Below are 16258 nucleotides of genomic sequence, written 5' to 3' on the forward strand. Positions count from 1 at the left end.
CCTCACTCAAACTCACGTAAACTCATCAGCCAAGAAACAGAGCCCCCCCCGCCAGCCCAGACCCAGTCGGATAAAGAACCCAGGGCTCTCCCCTTCTGTGGGATCCCTCTGCAGGATGCGCCCACACAAGTCTTGCCCCCTTCACCCCAAAGTGCAACTCACTCCCACTGCACGGGTACATAAACCGAGGCTCGGAGAGGAAGAGGAACTCCTCTAGAGCGCAGCAAGCATATGGCAGAGCTGAGAATGGGACTCAGGACTCCAGACACTCATGGGAGTGCCCTGACCTGAGCTTCCCCACCCATGATGTCCACCAGCTCAGAGAGGGTGAGTGGCGCCTCTGGGTCACACAGCACTGGGGCGCAGCCAACTGCTCTCACTTCTGGGCTCACCCGACGCCCGGTCTGGTCGTCCAGCAGCACACCAAAACCAAGCTAAGACTCCCTGCTGTGACCCAGCTCCTCCTTCCCTCCCCCAGTGGCCTGGGGGCGGGGCAGGGAGGAGGGGAGGCTTTAAAGGCACAGGAACTGCTGCAGGTGGGATGTGGGCTGGCTCCTGGTCCCATCCCTGGGGCTGTGTGATCTGGGACCGCTGCAGGCTGCAGGTCTCTCTGAGCCCGGTGGGGTCTCAAACCCTGAATGAGAGACCTGAACTCTGAAAGCCTCGGTGGGGCTGAATGAGGCTGGGTTTCAGCAGGAGGCAGATTAGACCAAAGGTTCCCTGGGAGATGGGGCCACAGAGCTGGGCTGCAGCCAGATGCCCATGCCAGGAGGAGCTGGAGATGTAAGCATCTGAGGCCCCACAAGGTCTGAGGAGCCTAGATCACCTCTACAACCTCAAGGCAGGGGATGCTTCTCCTAACAGGCCCTCTCCCCAACTTTCAGGGCTATAGGCTGGGCTCTAGGAGCTGTTACTCCAAGGACCATGGTCACCTGGACTGAACGGAGTCACGTGATCCAGGAGGGTCCTTCCTCAACCCCCAGTTTCAGGGGTCTGAGCAGACAGGCTGACCGAGGACCCCAGGCAACGGAAGCAGGGGGATGAGGCCCATCCGTCCATCATGCCCTCACCTGCTCTGCCCCATTCAATGAGATGAGATAGGGTGGGTGCCCCCACAGGGCTGGCAGGCCGAAGCCTCTAAGCCCTCAGATCAAGGTCCACACATGGTCTGCAGCCTGCCAGAATTGTCACTCTTAACAAGGCTAAGAGTGGCAACACAGCACCCTCCATGGCCCATCAGGAAGGACAGGCAGAGACAACAACGAATTGTAGGGATGGGAGAATGAGGGATGGAGAGGCCCTTAAGGCTACACTATGTGAGAAGTTGAAAGAACCAGAGATTTTTAACAGAGAAGGGGCATACATTTCATGTATTTGAAAGGAAATGACGCAGATTTCTCTTTGGTTTTTCCATGGGCAGATCTCAAAAGGGAAATTACAGGAAAGTGAACTTTTCAACAATCGGAGCTGCCCAAAAGTGGAACTGAGGCTTGCAGAGTGAGTATTTCTACCTCCCTGGAAGCATTCTGGCAGAGGTTGAGTGCCACCTGTGAGGGAGAGGAATAAGGGCTACACCATGGGGTCGAGGAAGGGCCAGAGGAGGAATGATTCAGTTTGGAGACAGGAAAGGCTTGTCTGGGCTGGGCTGGGAGCTAAGGAAGAAGGGGGATGCAGATGCATAAGACCAGAAAATGCCTTCTAGGTAGGAACTCTGGGTGTGGAGCTGGTGTCAGCCCAAGATTCAGGGTGCAAGCTGCAAACCCAGAAGAAGATTCAGGAGCTGCCATGAACCCTGCCTTGCCACATTTTGCTAACCACAGCTGCCCTGCTCCTTGGTGAAGATGCTATCCACAGAAGCAGGGTCAAGGATGCTTCCATGAGTCTGCCGTCAGCATCAGGACCCACTGCAGGTAAAATGGATGGGATTGCAGTGTGCTACGGTGATGGTCTGTGTACCTGCACCCACACTCAGCATGCACCTTGCAGACAGTCTCTCCACACCAGCCCCACAGAGCCCCACCCACCCCCAGGCAGTCTCTGCACTAAACCCACTGGCCCAGGACAGCCGTGCCCTGCGGCCTTACCTGGCTGTTTCACAGTGACTTCTGTGCACCCAGAAACCTCCTCTGCCAGCTTGTACCAGGCGTAGTTGGGGCTTAGCAGCCACTCCTCCAAGTGGCAGTAGTAGCTGCCGCTGTCGCTGACCTCGGCTCTCTGGACGGTGAGGCTGAACAGGCCGCCCGACACATGCCTCTCAAACTGGAGCCTGGCTCTCAGGCCCTCCTCCTCCGCGTAAGTACCGTATTCGAAGGCGGAGTTGTGGGTAGTCTTCAGGATAAGCTTGCCGTTGGCATCTGAGGGCTTGTGGACGTACCAGAGCACCGCAAAGTGGGAGTTCTGGCTGGTCTGAGACTTGACTGAGCAGTTCAGCTGAATGGGCTTGTTTTCCACCAGGGTGAGGGTCCTCTTCGATTTGCTCACCTGCAGCTTTGTCACTGCAAAGGAAAGGGGAACACAGGAATCACCACAGACTCCCAGAAACGTGGCCCATCCACCTTGAGGCTCTGAGTCAGTTTTCCTCCAGCACAGTTCCTGGGGGATTTAACACCGACTGGCTTCAGTGTGAGGAAGGCAGCACGGAGCCCAGGCCACCGCTAAATACCCTTCCCTGTCTCCTCCCTGCCATGTGCCTGGCTTAGGCCTTCACCATCTCTCCCCTATCCACTGCCTGCACAGCCCACCATCACAGGGCCTCTGAGGGTGATCCTGCTGAAGTACAAATCTAGCTATATCAGGTATCTGCTTGAGAAGTTTAATGGCTCTGAACTACTTATGGGCTAGAGAGAAACAATTCCTTTTCACAGCACAAAGTCCCTTCAGGATCTGGCCTTCACCCAAGTGTCCTGACTCATCTCTCACGACTCACCCTCAGGCACCCTCCACAGGCGCACACCCCTGGTGCAGTTTCCCTGAGTGCTGGCCTTTGCCCTTGCTGTCCTCTCTGCCTGTCTCCTTCTGCCACCTCCCACCCTCACCCTTCTCTCCACTTATCCCTCATTCCCATCCCCCTGGGCTCCAAACCCTTCCTCAGCACCCTCTATATGTCTTTGGGCTGTGTGTCCTCACATCTCTCTCCCATATCCTAGATGGTGAGCTCCCCCAGGGCCGGGATCAAGCTCTTTCCACTCAATCAACCAGTATTTACGGAGTGCCCACTCAGTTTCCCACAGGATGCTAAGTGCTGGGGATGCCCTGAAGAGTAAGCCAGAGTCCCAGCCCTCATGGGGCGGAAGGCCTAGCAGACATCGCTGCACCCCCAGAGCCTAGCACAACACCTGGGCCAGGAAAGCATTTGATCAGTGTTTGCTGAAATAGGTGAATGAGTGGGTGAGCGAATGAGAGCACATTGGAGAAACACGGCAACAGGTAATTAGAGGATGCTGCGGGGGCGGGGAGAGGCGGCTTCCTCTAGGGGAGTGAGAGAGAAGGCTGAGAAGACAGTAAACCACGGGACAAGGCAAAGCCAACTGCAATCCTCCCTTCTCCTCACTGTCCCGCTCCAAAAACAGACAAGAGGGCAGCCTGTGGAGCGCCTCCCCAGCAGCTAATTAATGACGATGTTCACCTTGCCAGTGGCAAGAAGCCAAGGTCTAATGAAATCCATCTTAGGAAGGTGATTTGAGATCTCACCCACCCTATCATCATTAACCTTGGCTCTTCATTCCCCCACCCATGCCTCTCATGCTACTAAAAATGAAAAAAAAAAAAAACAATTCTAAGTTCCTCTTAGGGAACTAATAGCACAAGCATTGTTTCACCTCCACCACTCTCTTCACACTTAGTTTTTCCGCCACAGGGACCAAACCACTTCCCAGCTGAGAAAGAAAGCAGGGGCAAGGTGCAGATTCCACCCAGGGACAGCAACCTAGGCCTCCTCCAACCGAGCTTGTGTGGAGGGCAGGGGCAGGGGCAGGGCAGGGATGCCTGGCCAGGCTCCAGCACTCTGCTGGTCAGACTCTTGTCTCTTTAGTCCAGCTCAACCCCAGGAACTGCATCCAGACCCAGGACCCAGCCCACTGGTCATGACCCTGGCCTGCCAGCTGGCTTAAGCTTGGTTTGGCAGCATCAAGGGTTGATTGAGTCCCATGCATCACAGAACCAAAACTTGTGAAAGCCACAGACTGCCACTTGGTCTCCCTGTAACACACAGACAAATGTTCTGAATGGATGGAAGGATTTAGCAAGGCAAGGTGTGGCAAAGTCCAATTCCCAATGCCATGACTGAGCAACACTGCGGAGCATCTCCCGGCGGTGAATCAGACATTCTTTCCAGGAAGACTTGTTGAATTCACAAACCCACAGACCTTCTCACGCCATCAAGAACACACCAGGCACCACTTAGAGAGAAATCCTGTGTGCCACGGCCCCACCCTCCCGGGTTCATCTTTTTTGTTAGCAAGTCCAATCTTCTGCCTTCTCCCTTCTTCAAATGCAGAAAGTCCTCTAGGGCACACTAGGAATCCAGGACAGGGTTTACCATTAAGCTCCCAAGCTCTGGAAGTTAGATTTGCATTCACTTGCCAGTCGACTTTTCAGATTGGATTCCTATAATACTTGAAACAACCGGCTCCCTTTTCATTCTTTTCCAACCCAATTCACCGCATGCAAATGATATCTATATCAGTGCAAATGACACCACCTGAATTATCTGGTACTTGGCCAAAAAAACTGGGTTGTTCAGCATGGAGTAGAAAGAGGTTTAAAATGTATTATTAATTGGGACTGGATTATTTTTGCAACTGTTACTAAGGAAACCTCAATTGCTATAGTAACTGCATATGTTAAACTGGAATCCTGTGAGCAAACTTCTATTCAGTCACATGGTCTGAGAACAAGAATTCAAGGAAGAGAAATGTTCCAAAGCATTTCCATTTTTTTTTTCCTTCCTGTGTCAAAATATTGTGAAGTGTTGAGAAGTTTGAAAGAGAGGCATTTTTTAAATTTGGTGCATGTCTGACAGGTGGGCAAGGGGTCAGCTCCTATTCTATGCTCTGGATTTCCTCCCACATCTCCAGGGCAGGTAGGACCTTTCCTGAGGCACAGGGGAGACTGGAATCTCCACATATAATTAGGGAGCCCTCCCATGTCCTGCCAGAGCCCTGCCCTGGGTGGTGTACAGCTTGCGTGCACCACCTTCCTCCACAGAGCTAGGAGAGCCCTGCCCACTTAGAGACCACAGGTGTTTTCATCTGCAAAATAAGAACAATGTCTCTATCTCCATTAGGAGTTTTGTGCAGACTAAAAGCAATTGTCTATAAAAAGAGTTTAGCACAGAACCTGGTATATAACAAACACCCAGTGAATTTTAGCTATTCTCATTCCTTTTTGGTTTCTGTGCCTTGTCCCAAGTTCAAAGTTCAACACTTAGATTGGGAGTTGTCAAGCATAAGTGGTAATCTTCCTGCTCAAAGTGCTGTTCTCAGACCAGCAGCACTGGGAGCTTGTTAGAAATGCAGACTCTTAGGCCCCACCCCAGACCCAGTAAGTCAGAATCTGCACTTTAACAAGATCCCCAGGTGATTCACAAGTAGCTTCAAGCCTGAGAAACCCTGGACTTGGTGTGTGAGTGAACGGGCTTTGAGAGGCCATAAATGCGGACGTGAAAGAAAAGAGTGAGGCTTGGTTAACCCCCAACAGTGAATTGGCAGGAGGAAGAAAGAATCCAGCAAGAGACAGGAAGAGGGTCCGAGAGCTGCTCCAGCTCACGCCAGCAGCTGCCTTCAGAGCAGCCCCCAGGGGCCAGGCCCTGCTTTGAGGGAGTGGCCCTTTCTTTCTGCAGCTGGAGAGTTTCCTTCCCAGGCTTGTGATTAAAACTTGGAAGATCTGTGTTTTGTATGGTAGGAGAGGCTGTTGCGTTTGTTACAAGCCAGGGTAGGGTGGTTTCAAGGTGAGACAACAGGAAGAGGGAAGAACTCCACAGCGGAGACCAGCAGCAGCTTTCTCAGCCAGCCTACCCTCCCTTCAGATTCCACTCTGTGCGTGCTCTTCTCACTCAAAACTCATTTATTTCTTCAATAAAGGATTCCCTTATGCTCCACTATAGCTGTTACTGCTGCCTTACAACGAAGGTAATTTTTAAAGTCTTCTCTTTCTTACAAAATTCTAAGCATATGCAGGGCAGGGACTCTGACCCAATCATTGTTAAACTAATCAATGAATAGTTGAATAAATGTGGTTACTTTTTAAAAGGAGGGGCAATTCTGATTTTGATAGAAAAGAGAACATTTCAAAAGGTATGTGGCCTCTGAGCTAGGCCCTGAGAAACAAGTGGAGAAGGAGAGTGAAAGGGCACGCCAGAGAGAGGGGACAAGTGAAGAAAGATGACAACTACCCTGTGCACTCTATTCAAGGAGGAGCAAGTGCTCAGGTGTAGTGGATGAGGTTAGAAAGGTAAGCTTCGGCCACACTGCAAGGGGCCTGCAGCTTGTACTTGATCCTGACCACCTGTGGCCCTCAGGGTGCATGCCATGGATCTGCAGATCAGCATCACCTGGGAATTTGCCAGCACCTGCTAAGTCAGAAAAACTGCGAGTAAGGCTCAGCAACCTGCAGGCTCATGAGCCCTCCAATTGATTCTGATGCACATTCAAGTTTGAGAAGCAACAGCTGTGCTGCTGAGGTGGTTGCCGGTAAGTCTGGAGAAAGCGGTTTCTGTGCAGTGGTGTGAGCAGCAGCCAGAGTGGCAGGTGCAAAGAGATGGGCACTGAGGGAGGAAGACACTGCTCTTTATTAAAGACAACAGACAGTAATGCTAGAGATAGAGGCGGCCAGTGTCTGCGGCAGGAGAGATGTTTCAAGTGGAGAGAAGCAAGTCAGATGAGAGACAAGGAAAGAATGCAGGGTGAGCTGCATGGGAAGCCAGTGGCACAGGCGCCTGCCAGTCAAACTGTTACTACCCCTGAGTCCCTCTGTCCTTAACACCCCTTGGCTCCCTGCTCTCTCCACATGACCATTCCCTATTTGGGCCCTCAATGATCTCCTTCTCAGGCTCTTATAATTGGCCTGCATATGACACTCCCTCCCTCTCGGCCTAGCCACAGCCAGGGGATTTCCCTAAATGGCAAATGGGGCATGCTACTGCCCACAGCTGCCCACCCCACAGCCCATGACAGCAGTTCTCAATAAGGCAGCTAATTGCGAGCAGGTCTCTGGTTGCCATATTGATTTGGGGAGGGGTATATATTCAATGGAATAAAACCATTAAAGATGTAAAATCATATCTGGGACAACTCCATGCAACAAAACTCTGCCTCGTGTCCTGTGTGACTTTCAAATGACATTCATGTGGGCAAAAATTATGCCTCTGAGCCTAGAACCTACTTTCATTTTACTATAATCACAATACTTTTATTTTGCATGGTTTTAATATATGCCAGGTCAGTCAAGAGAGGATTTTCCTTTGTTTTGTTCAGAATTGTAGCAAGAGTTACTCAGGACTTCAGAAACCCTGTCAGGATGGCAGTCCTGCTCATGGTGCCAAGTCTGATACGGTGACTGTTAGTGTGCATTTAGGGACAGCGTCGACTGTGACTGTGCCTCCTAGCATAGGTGTCCTGAGCATTTACACATTGAAACACATTATTTTACTATGAACTACTTTATAAAAAAAATTTTCTTTATCCCACAACTACGACAGTATAGCAAATTTTAAAGATATGATTAGGAATGTTATGTTGTATATGAATTTCATTTCTGGGTAAAGGGAATATTATAAATTATTACAAAAATGGAGTATATGATCTGGGTATGAGCTAAAGTCCTAATTTCTGAGTTTAGGATGTTCTTATTTATTTAGCAAACTTTCATCTGGTCCTATGTGCTCAGCACTATTCTAAGCACTTTATAGATATTAACTATTTGGTCCTCACCAATCCTGTGAAATAAATATTATTCCCAATTTTATAAAGACACTTGCCCAAGGTCACACAGCTGGCTTAGTGGTAGAGCTGGGATTCAAACCGAGGCTGTCTGGTCTGTCCTTGCTTTGAGCTATTACATATGCCCACCCTCACCCCATGCTCCCATGTACAAAAGGGACTTCTTGATCCCTGCCAGCTTGCCTGGGGGTGAACCCCTCCCAGATCCCATGCTTTAGTCATCTCAAGATAAGCATGCTGCTCCCACCCTCCATGACTATCTTTATTCACACTCTTCTCTGAGCCTGAAATGCTCCACTCCTCCTTCCCAACCTCCCACCCTCACCCCTACCCCATTCCCTCCTCACGCCCCCTGCCCCCTGCCCCGTGTTCATGCCCTGTGCTGGCTCTGCCTCCACACCTGTAATGCTTTTCTGCTCTCCTCTGTCCCTAGGCCTCCTGCCTCCCACAGAGCCCACAAGGCAGGAATGTGACACACCCATCTCAGCAGCATCACCAGCATGGCAACCTGGCACTTAGTAGGTGCTCAATGCATGCAGAGAGACAGGGAGGGAGGGGCAAGGGGAAAGCAGCAAGAGTCTGCAGGTGGAAATAGCTAATGAAGGTTACCCAGATGTGCCCTACCCTGCCTTACCTGTCTGCAGGCAGGGCAGTGACCCTGGCTCGTTGATGCCAATAACAAGTGCCCCGGTGTTACCATGACAACAGGCCTGAGGCATCTGGGAGGGGCTGGGCTCTCCTCTTAGGGCTCTTGCACTCATGCCCATTCTATCTTGGCACAGACAACAGGCAGAAGCCACCTGGGATGGAAGAAGGAAAACCCCAGACTCCCATGAAAGAAGGCAGAGGCCAGTCCTCTGAGGGATGGGGCAGTCATCCCTCAGAATGTGAAAGGAGAGCCAGTGTTCACATGCTCTGGACTCATGGAAGTCAAAGAAAAGCCCTCCGCTATCCCAATCTGCCAGGTCAGCAATAAGAAATAGAAGAAAACCGATTTGGCAACATCCAGAGGGTATTAAATATTCATCCTGAGTGCCCATCAGTAAAATCCCAGCAGAATACACCCTCTGACAAGTCAGCTTTCCACCACTGGAGGCTGTCCTCATGGGAGCTTGTTTATGGCTTTGTCAATTTTAATAGCCAAACCAAGATATTGTCGTAAACATTTGAAAAATGACTGCTGACATTCCCCTTACTGCTTCTGTATTTAGGGATGTGTAATTGGAGGGCGTTTTGAGCTAAAGAAAATCAGAAGGAAGCAAGGCAATTATGCTTTACAATTAAAAGAGAAAACTGATTAAGAGCTAACAATCAAATATGTGAACTGGCTGAAAGTCTTGCCTAAGCACCCCTTGAGGGGTCACACTATGTGATCAATGGGGATCAGACGAAGCTAGATCAATGGCAACATGACAGTGATGGCATTCCTTGAAGATTCTGTTGGGGATGTGCATACGCAACAGGAAGCACACACAGGGCATGGTCAAATAACAGATCCACAAGTCAACTGTGCCATCCAACCAGAGATTCTGATGAATACTGATATGGGGGCAGGATCAGCAGGGACGAGTCTGGGGCACAGACCACAAAGAAGCTTGCTGTGATAAATGATATCACAGCAGTGGAAGGCTGATGGTAAATGGACCAGCATGAGTGAGTCAACAGTCCCTGGGTTCCTATTTGATTCTGATGGAATACGAATATTTAACACAATATTCTTTAAAACGGGGGTAGCAGGGGACACTTCTATGGAAGACACCAGAGCAGGGCTAAGAATCTATGTTTTAAGGGACAAGGTACGCAGGGAGAGCAAAAGAAGAGAGGATAGCGCTGGTATCCCCAGGTCTTAGAGCCACCTTGTGGCAGAAGCTGGAAGAATCAGGAGTTAAAAGAGGCACAAGATAAAACTTCTACACCATCAGCAAACTGTGTCTTGAGGAACCTCTACCAGTGTCTTATGACCCCAACTTCCAAAAAACAAATTTAAGGATTTGCTAAAGGGGATTAGGAAATCAGGAGTGGTTAACCAGAGAGAGGAAACATTAAATACAAGCATACGGTACCAAAGAGGATTCCTGAGAAGAAAAGCACTTGTCTAGAACATATAATAATAAAATTAGGAACTTGGACTCTGGAGCCAAACTGCCTGTCTGGACTTGAATCCTGGCTCTGCCACTTACTATGGCACACTGGGCAGTTTATGTAACTTCTGTGTCAGTGTCCTCATCTGTGAAGTTGGGTAAAACGGTCCGCCTCACAGCACTGCATGGATTAAGAAACAAGGAGCTAAGTTATTATGTGTAAAGCATTCCCAGTGGTTTACAAGAAATGCTCAGTGAATATCAGCTGCTACTGTTGTTACTACCAGTAACGCTAGTGCCATAACTCCTCCACATCATCAATCTACAAGGAGAAAATTCTTCTGTAAAGGACAGCATTAACTGAATGCAGAAAGAAGAATCTCTGATTGCATAGCCTTTAAAAAGGTCAAAGTCTCCCTACCGCAATTACTTTTAAACAAGGCACACCTGGATTCAAATCCCAACTTCCCCCACTCACTAGGTGTTTAATTTGAGGAACTGAGAACCTCTCAGAGCCTCTGTTACTTCATTTATAAAATGGGAAAGCAATATGTTCCTCCCAGGGTTGCAGTGAAGATTAAGTGAGATAATATACACCAAGTGTCCAACAGTCTCCAGCACACAGTCAGCTCTCATGTATTTTTCCACTTCTATTTCCCCAAAATCAATGCACCAGCACCAAAGTATACAGGAAAGAGTAAAAACTCTTATGAAGCTCTCTGGAAAATATTAAGTGCTAAATGCATAAATATTTAATAGAGGAGAGACAGTAACACTTAAGGGGATGCACTCTCCTGTTGCCTCAGCTGTCCTCTGGGAGTCCTGCACGGCCTCAAGCACCCACCTTTGCTCTTCCTAGCCTCCAAAGGGCCATAAAAGTATATTACTGTGCACCTTTAAGTAGAGGCCTCATAACAGCCCAAGTACAGTGATACTCATAAGTCTCCTCTGCCAACCACTGTTCATTCTCATTTTACAGTGAAAACACAACAGAAACCAACTCGAGACACCCAAGACACAAAGACAACCTCAGAGCAGATCTGGGGTCTCCCAACCCTCCAGCTACTTTACCCAGGAGGCAATTATGGTATAAAGGAAAATGTTTGCTCTATGGAAGTCAGAGATACCTGGGCTCCAATCTCAGTTCAAATCTCAGTTTTGCCCCTTAACCAGCTGGCTTGCCTCCATCAAGATTCCTGACCACTTTGAGCCTTGGTTTCCTCATTAGCAAAATAGGGAACAAACACCTACATTATTAGGTTGTTGGATAAATTTAAAAAAGAAAACATGAGTAAAGCACTAAGCACAAACCTGGCATCCAAGAGGTACTTCATACATATTTTTCCCTGTCTGCCTTTAGTAACACCATAAATTAATCCAAATAATTAGAACCTTCAATGAACTCATTCTGTATTCTTCCCTTAGGCACTCCAGTCTTAGATTCCAAGTAGTACCAGAAACAGGCAAATACTAGGGATGGATTCAAAAAGGCAATGTCAGACAAGGTCTTGAGGTCAGCATCTCCTCTACCTTCTACAGCTGCAGAACCATGTGATGGGCAATGCTGCTCAGAAAACTGACTTTGAGAGCCAGAGGGGACCAAAAAAGGTGCAATTACAATCCTAATGTCCCACTCAATAACGCAGGCAAGTAGGTACGTCGACATTTTCCACAACAAGGGTTCACATAAAATGGGGTCTCTGCTTAACCTTCCACTAACCTGAAAATCCACTTAAGTAAGACAGCCTCTTCTCTGGGCCTCTTGTCAGTCAAAGTTTAGGCTCTCGTTGGCCAAGGGAACAGTCTCATCATTTATACAACTCACTTGTTCCAAATCTGGTACAGAACAGAACTCTGTTATGGGGTTGGAAGAGGTGAAGGAGAAACCCAAAGGTTACCGTTATTTAACCTCATGTTGATGAAAAAAACACTGTGGCCACCTAAAGTAGTCGGGAAGACCAGGTCAGGCCCTAACCATGGCTGTTAGTGGACAGAAAAATCCCTTTGGCAAGACGTTCCAACCATCTGTGCAAAGTCAAACCCTTGCCCTTGCCTGCACAGGTATGTCTTAGCTGAGGCATAGGCTGGGTGAGGGAAGGAACACAGGAGCCTACTGCCTGGGCTCCACCCTCCACCAGCTTCTAACCTGGCAGGAGACAAGGACAGATGGAGGAAAACCATAAGAGCTGCATGTACTTAACTCCTCCGCATGTCAGCGGAAGAGCCTGATGAAGGCGAGAGTGTTTGCAGAAAGCCTTACTGACTAATGCTCTCCAAATTAATCCATCCTGATGATCCGCTTTGAGACAGACTCAGCCTCTATAGAGAAAGGAGCTCAAATTCAGGGCCCATACAACTGGACAGGGCCTGGGTGCAGGCAACATTGTGGGAGAAAGACAACCGGAGTTCAAATCCTGGCTCCACCATTCACTAGGTACATGACCTTAAGCTAGTCACTTAAATCTTTCCTGGGGTTGTTGTGCAATTCTAATAGAATAACTGACCTTCAGCACCTCATGCAAAGAAGATGCTCAATAGGTGCCTATTACCCTCCCTCTTTACTCAGAATTTCCTTGTCTATGAACAGGAGACAATGATATCACTTCCACATAATTGTATGAGGATTACAGGAGATGAGGTTAAGTAAAGAAAAGGGCTTTCTTTAAAACAATTGGCCTGTGCATTTCACAAATGTCCATATCTACAGACACACACATACACACACACACACACACACACACGCAAACACACAGGTTAGGGAATTGTTCTAGATTAAAGGAGTCTAAAGAGACAGGGTAACAAATGTGATGTGTGATCCCTGGTTGGATCCTAATCTGAAAGGGAAAAATAAAGGGCATGATTGGGACAACTGGGGAAATGTAGGTGATAGGACTACACTAACGTAAAACCCCAAGGGTGTGATAATGGTGCAGTGGGTGGGTAGGTTCTTAGGAGTTACATGCTGAAGTACTTAGGGAGAAGTGTCCCAATGTCCACAGCTTTGCCTCCAATGGCTCAAAAACAACAACAAACATACACACAGAGGAAGAAAACAAATGCCGTCAGACAACAACTGGCTATCAAGGAAAGGAAATACAAGTGTCCACTGCATGATTCTTAAAACTTCCTATTGATTTGCAATGTCTCTAAATGAAGAGCTGGGAAAGGGGGAAGTGATGCTAAGGGCTCCATGCACACTTTTCTTTTTCCCTCACGTCTGCTCAGGCAGCATGGGCACATAGCCCACAGGTCCTCAGCACTCACCTGGCTGCAGCAGCCTGATCACCAGCAGGCTGGAGGTCCTCTCTGCCAGTTGTGTCCAGGTGTTGTTGTAGTTCTTCCGCCACAGCTCTGCCACACACTGGTACTTGCCTGCTTCCGTGTCACTGGCTCGGCTGATGCTTAGGCGGACGTTGTTGCTGGACTCAGCCTTCTCGGTGGCAGTTCGGGTTCGGAAGCTGGAGGACCTGTTCCCCCACTGGACCCCTCCGTCCCGGGTGAAGGTCACCAAGTCATGGAACTCCACCGTGCCCACCGGCTGGAACCGCCATGTCACTGACACGGGGACCTGGGCAGGGTAGTGGGGTTTGATGATACACTGCAAGTCAAAGGAGTCGCTGTAGGTCACCCCCGGTGTCCGGGAGATGGCTGTGACTGCGAAGCCCATTTCTGGAGAGAGAGCAGAGAGATTCAACCAGAGGAGGCATGTGGCTTTCTCAGGGCAGTATGACATCAGCAATGGGGCAGCTGGCAAAGCAAGCAGTGTGGAGCAGAGGCTCTCGGGGCCCCTTTTGGGTTCTCAGGCTAGTGTTGCTTTTACTATCCTGCTGAAGCCCAGTCCAAGAGTTTCCAAGACTCCAAAGAAAGGCCCACCACAATTCCCCCTGAACAGCACTAGCCTAACCCTTCCCAATGAGATCCTCGTGCATTTGCTCCTCCCCTGGAATTAGACATCACAATCCTCTCAGGGACTGATTGCATGTAGGCAGGGTTGCTCCTAGAAATCTTGAGATTCCATGAGAAAACAGGAAAAGAAAACCCCAAAGCCAATTTCCTCCATTGCACAGGAGGAAAACACAACCACACAGCCCCAACACCTCTTTTCCTGGTCCCTTAGTGCACTGGTGCTGAGAAGGGAAGCAGATGGAGTCGGCCTCCAGTCCCTTTCTCACGTCCCTCATGAAATCCAAGAACAGAGCAGGTGGGGACCTCCAGTGGGGTGGGACAATTGTCCTAAATGCAGGGTTCTGCAGTCTCAGTGGCTGTGGGTCTCTCAATATTCCTTATTGAATAGGCAGCACTGCTAAGCTCTAATACTGACTCCTCAATATGAGTACCTCAGAGTTCCTTCAGCCGGGAAATACTGTTTAATATTCATACATTGATCACAATCATAAAGCTAACAGTAGCCAGTATTTATTGAGCACTATCTAGGTGCAAGCATGGTGCCAACTGCTTTGCTCTCATCATGCTCCACTGAATCCCCAAATCAACCTTGTAGAACAGGCAGGCTTGTCATCTCTTCCTGCAGATGTAGAAACTGATGCAGAGAGAGGTTAGATAAATTGCTCAATATCAAGCATTTGGTAAGTCAATGACAGAGTTAGTCTCCAACCACATGTAACTGATTCCAGGGGCCTTTTTAGGTTACTTTACCCATGGAAAGCATAACACGGTGGTTAAAGGTCCAGACTCTGGAGCCAGCAGCCAAGCCTTTGATACTTCCCAGCTAAGTGACATTAAAGTTACTTAACTTCTCTCTGCCTCTGTTTTCCAATCTGTAAAATGAGTCTCTGTGAAGATTAAATAAATCAGTGTTTATAAATATTACAAATAGTACCTGGCACATGAGATATACTATATTTTGTCAAATATTTTGTTAAAAAATGAAATAGAAATTTTAAAAAAGTACTTTAAACACTGTAATGTGAAAGACTGGACACAGGATGAATCTTTTGGCTTTCTATGGGGAGGTTAAGTTGGCAAATAGGTAGGTACAATTTGCTGAAAACTCTGGACCTTTGATTTGGATTTCATGGGCTATCTCTATATACCCTTTAAAAAAGTTTATGACACGGAGGCCCATCCTTAAACATGAAGCATCTCTGACAGTCACTGTGCATCTGTGTGTAGTAGGTGTTGCATGAGGGTGGTGTAGGACAGAACCTCAGGGACAGGACCCACACCAGGTGCTCCTGGCCTCACACCTGAAGGGGAGAGAGCTTCCCCAAGCAAATGACTTTGTCTAGTCCTGACACAGACACATGCCACAGTCACAGAGCACCCAAGCTGCTCTAACTGAACAGCCATAATGGCCCATTGTACATTTGGGACCCGCATCTAATTATACTGATATGAAAATTCATGTGTGTCATTGTTAACTTTAGACTGAAAAGACAACCTCAATTAATCTAGAGTGCCCTCCCATTCTTCCTTGTTTAGTCCTTTGGGCCACCTGATTATGGCTGTAACCAGAGGTATCTCAGTGGTGGAGATCAGGTGAACAGTGCTGGCCTCCAGATCCCAGGGCAGAGCCCCTCAGTGCCCCTGGCTGTGAGAACCACCAGACATATGGTGAGTAAGAAAAAACTCAGGGGATAACCTGATACCATAAATTACTTCTAGAGAAACAATCCTCACTAACTCTAATCACTCATTGGACATTCCTAACCTTCCAGGATGGTTAAAAAAAAAAAAACAGTACTGGACATCCAAAAGTTGTCCCCCAAGTTCCATCTCACTGGGTCCACATAGTTGCTGAGTATGGACACAGGAACTGAGCTGATCAGGAAACGCAATCACTGGAGGAAGTTTCTAAGACGGAAATCTGAGCCATATAATTACTGCAAAAACAGGTCAATCTTTAGGATTAAGCTTTAGAAAACAAATGTAATTCTAATCTCAAAGGGGTAAGAAAATGGAGGACTCTGTCAAGGACAAAAACCACTCGGGGCTGCCGTCTTTACTGGAAGTATCCAAAAGCACCACCATCCCGACCTGCAAGGAAGGTGGTGACACAGTCCCAGGGAGTGGGACATAAAGTTGCTGAGGACAACTGATGTCTCCTGATAAACAGGAAGACCTGACATAACAAATTTCTTTCCCAGCAAAGTCACAGACTGGTCATTTAAAATCTAATATACTGTTTATATCCAGGCAGATAAATGTTGATAGAAGCCTCTTTACCCCAGTGAGAAGCAAATCTAATCTTCCTTGGTTTTAGCAAATCTCAAGGTATCT

The 16258-nt window shown here is 48.3% G+C and overlaps 1 protein-coding gene across 1 annotated transcript in view; it reads right to left on the minus strand.

Moving 5' to 3' along the window:
• The window catches only part of LOC129528466 (immunoglobulin superfamily member 3-like), a 39546-nt gene that overhangs the window by 6702 nt on the left and 16586 nt on the right, over nucleotides 1–16258 (minus strand). The window contains 2 exon segments of the mRNA XM_055368862.2: nucleotides 2085–2495; nucleotides 13283–13687. Of these exon segments, the coding sequence (XP_055224837.1) occupies nucleotides 2085–2495; nucleotides 13283–13687 (816 nt within the window).

The sequence above is a fragment of the Gorilla gorilla genome, chromosome 17 (assembly GCF_029281585.2).
Source record: "Gorilla gorilla gorilla isolate KB3781 chromosome 17, NHGRI_mGorGor1-v2.1_pri, whole genome shotgun sequence".
NCBI classification, from domain to species: Eukaryota; Metazoa; Chordata; class Mammalia; order Primates; family Hominidae; genus Gorilla; species Gorilla gorilla.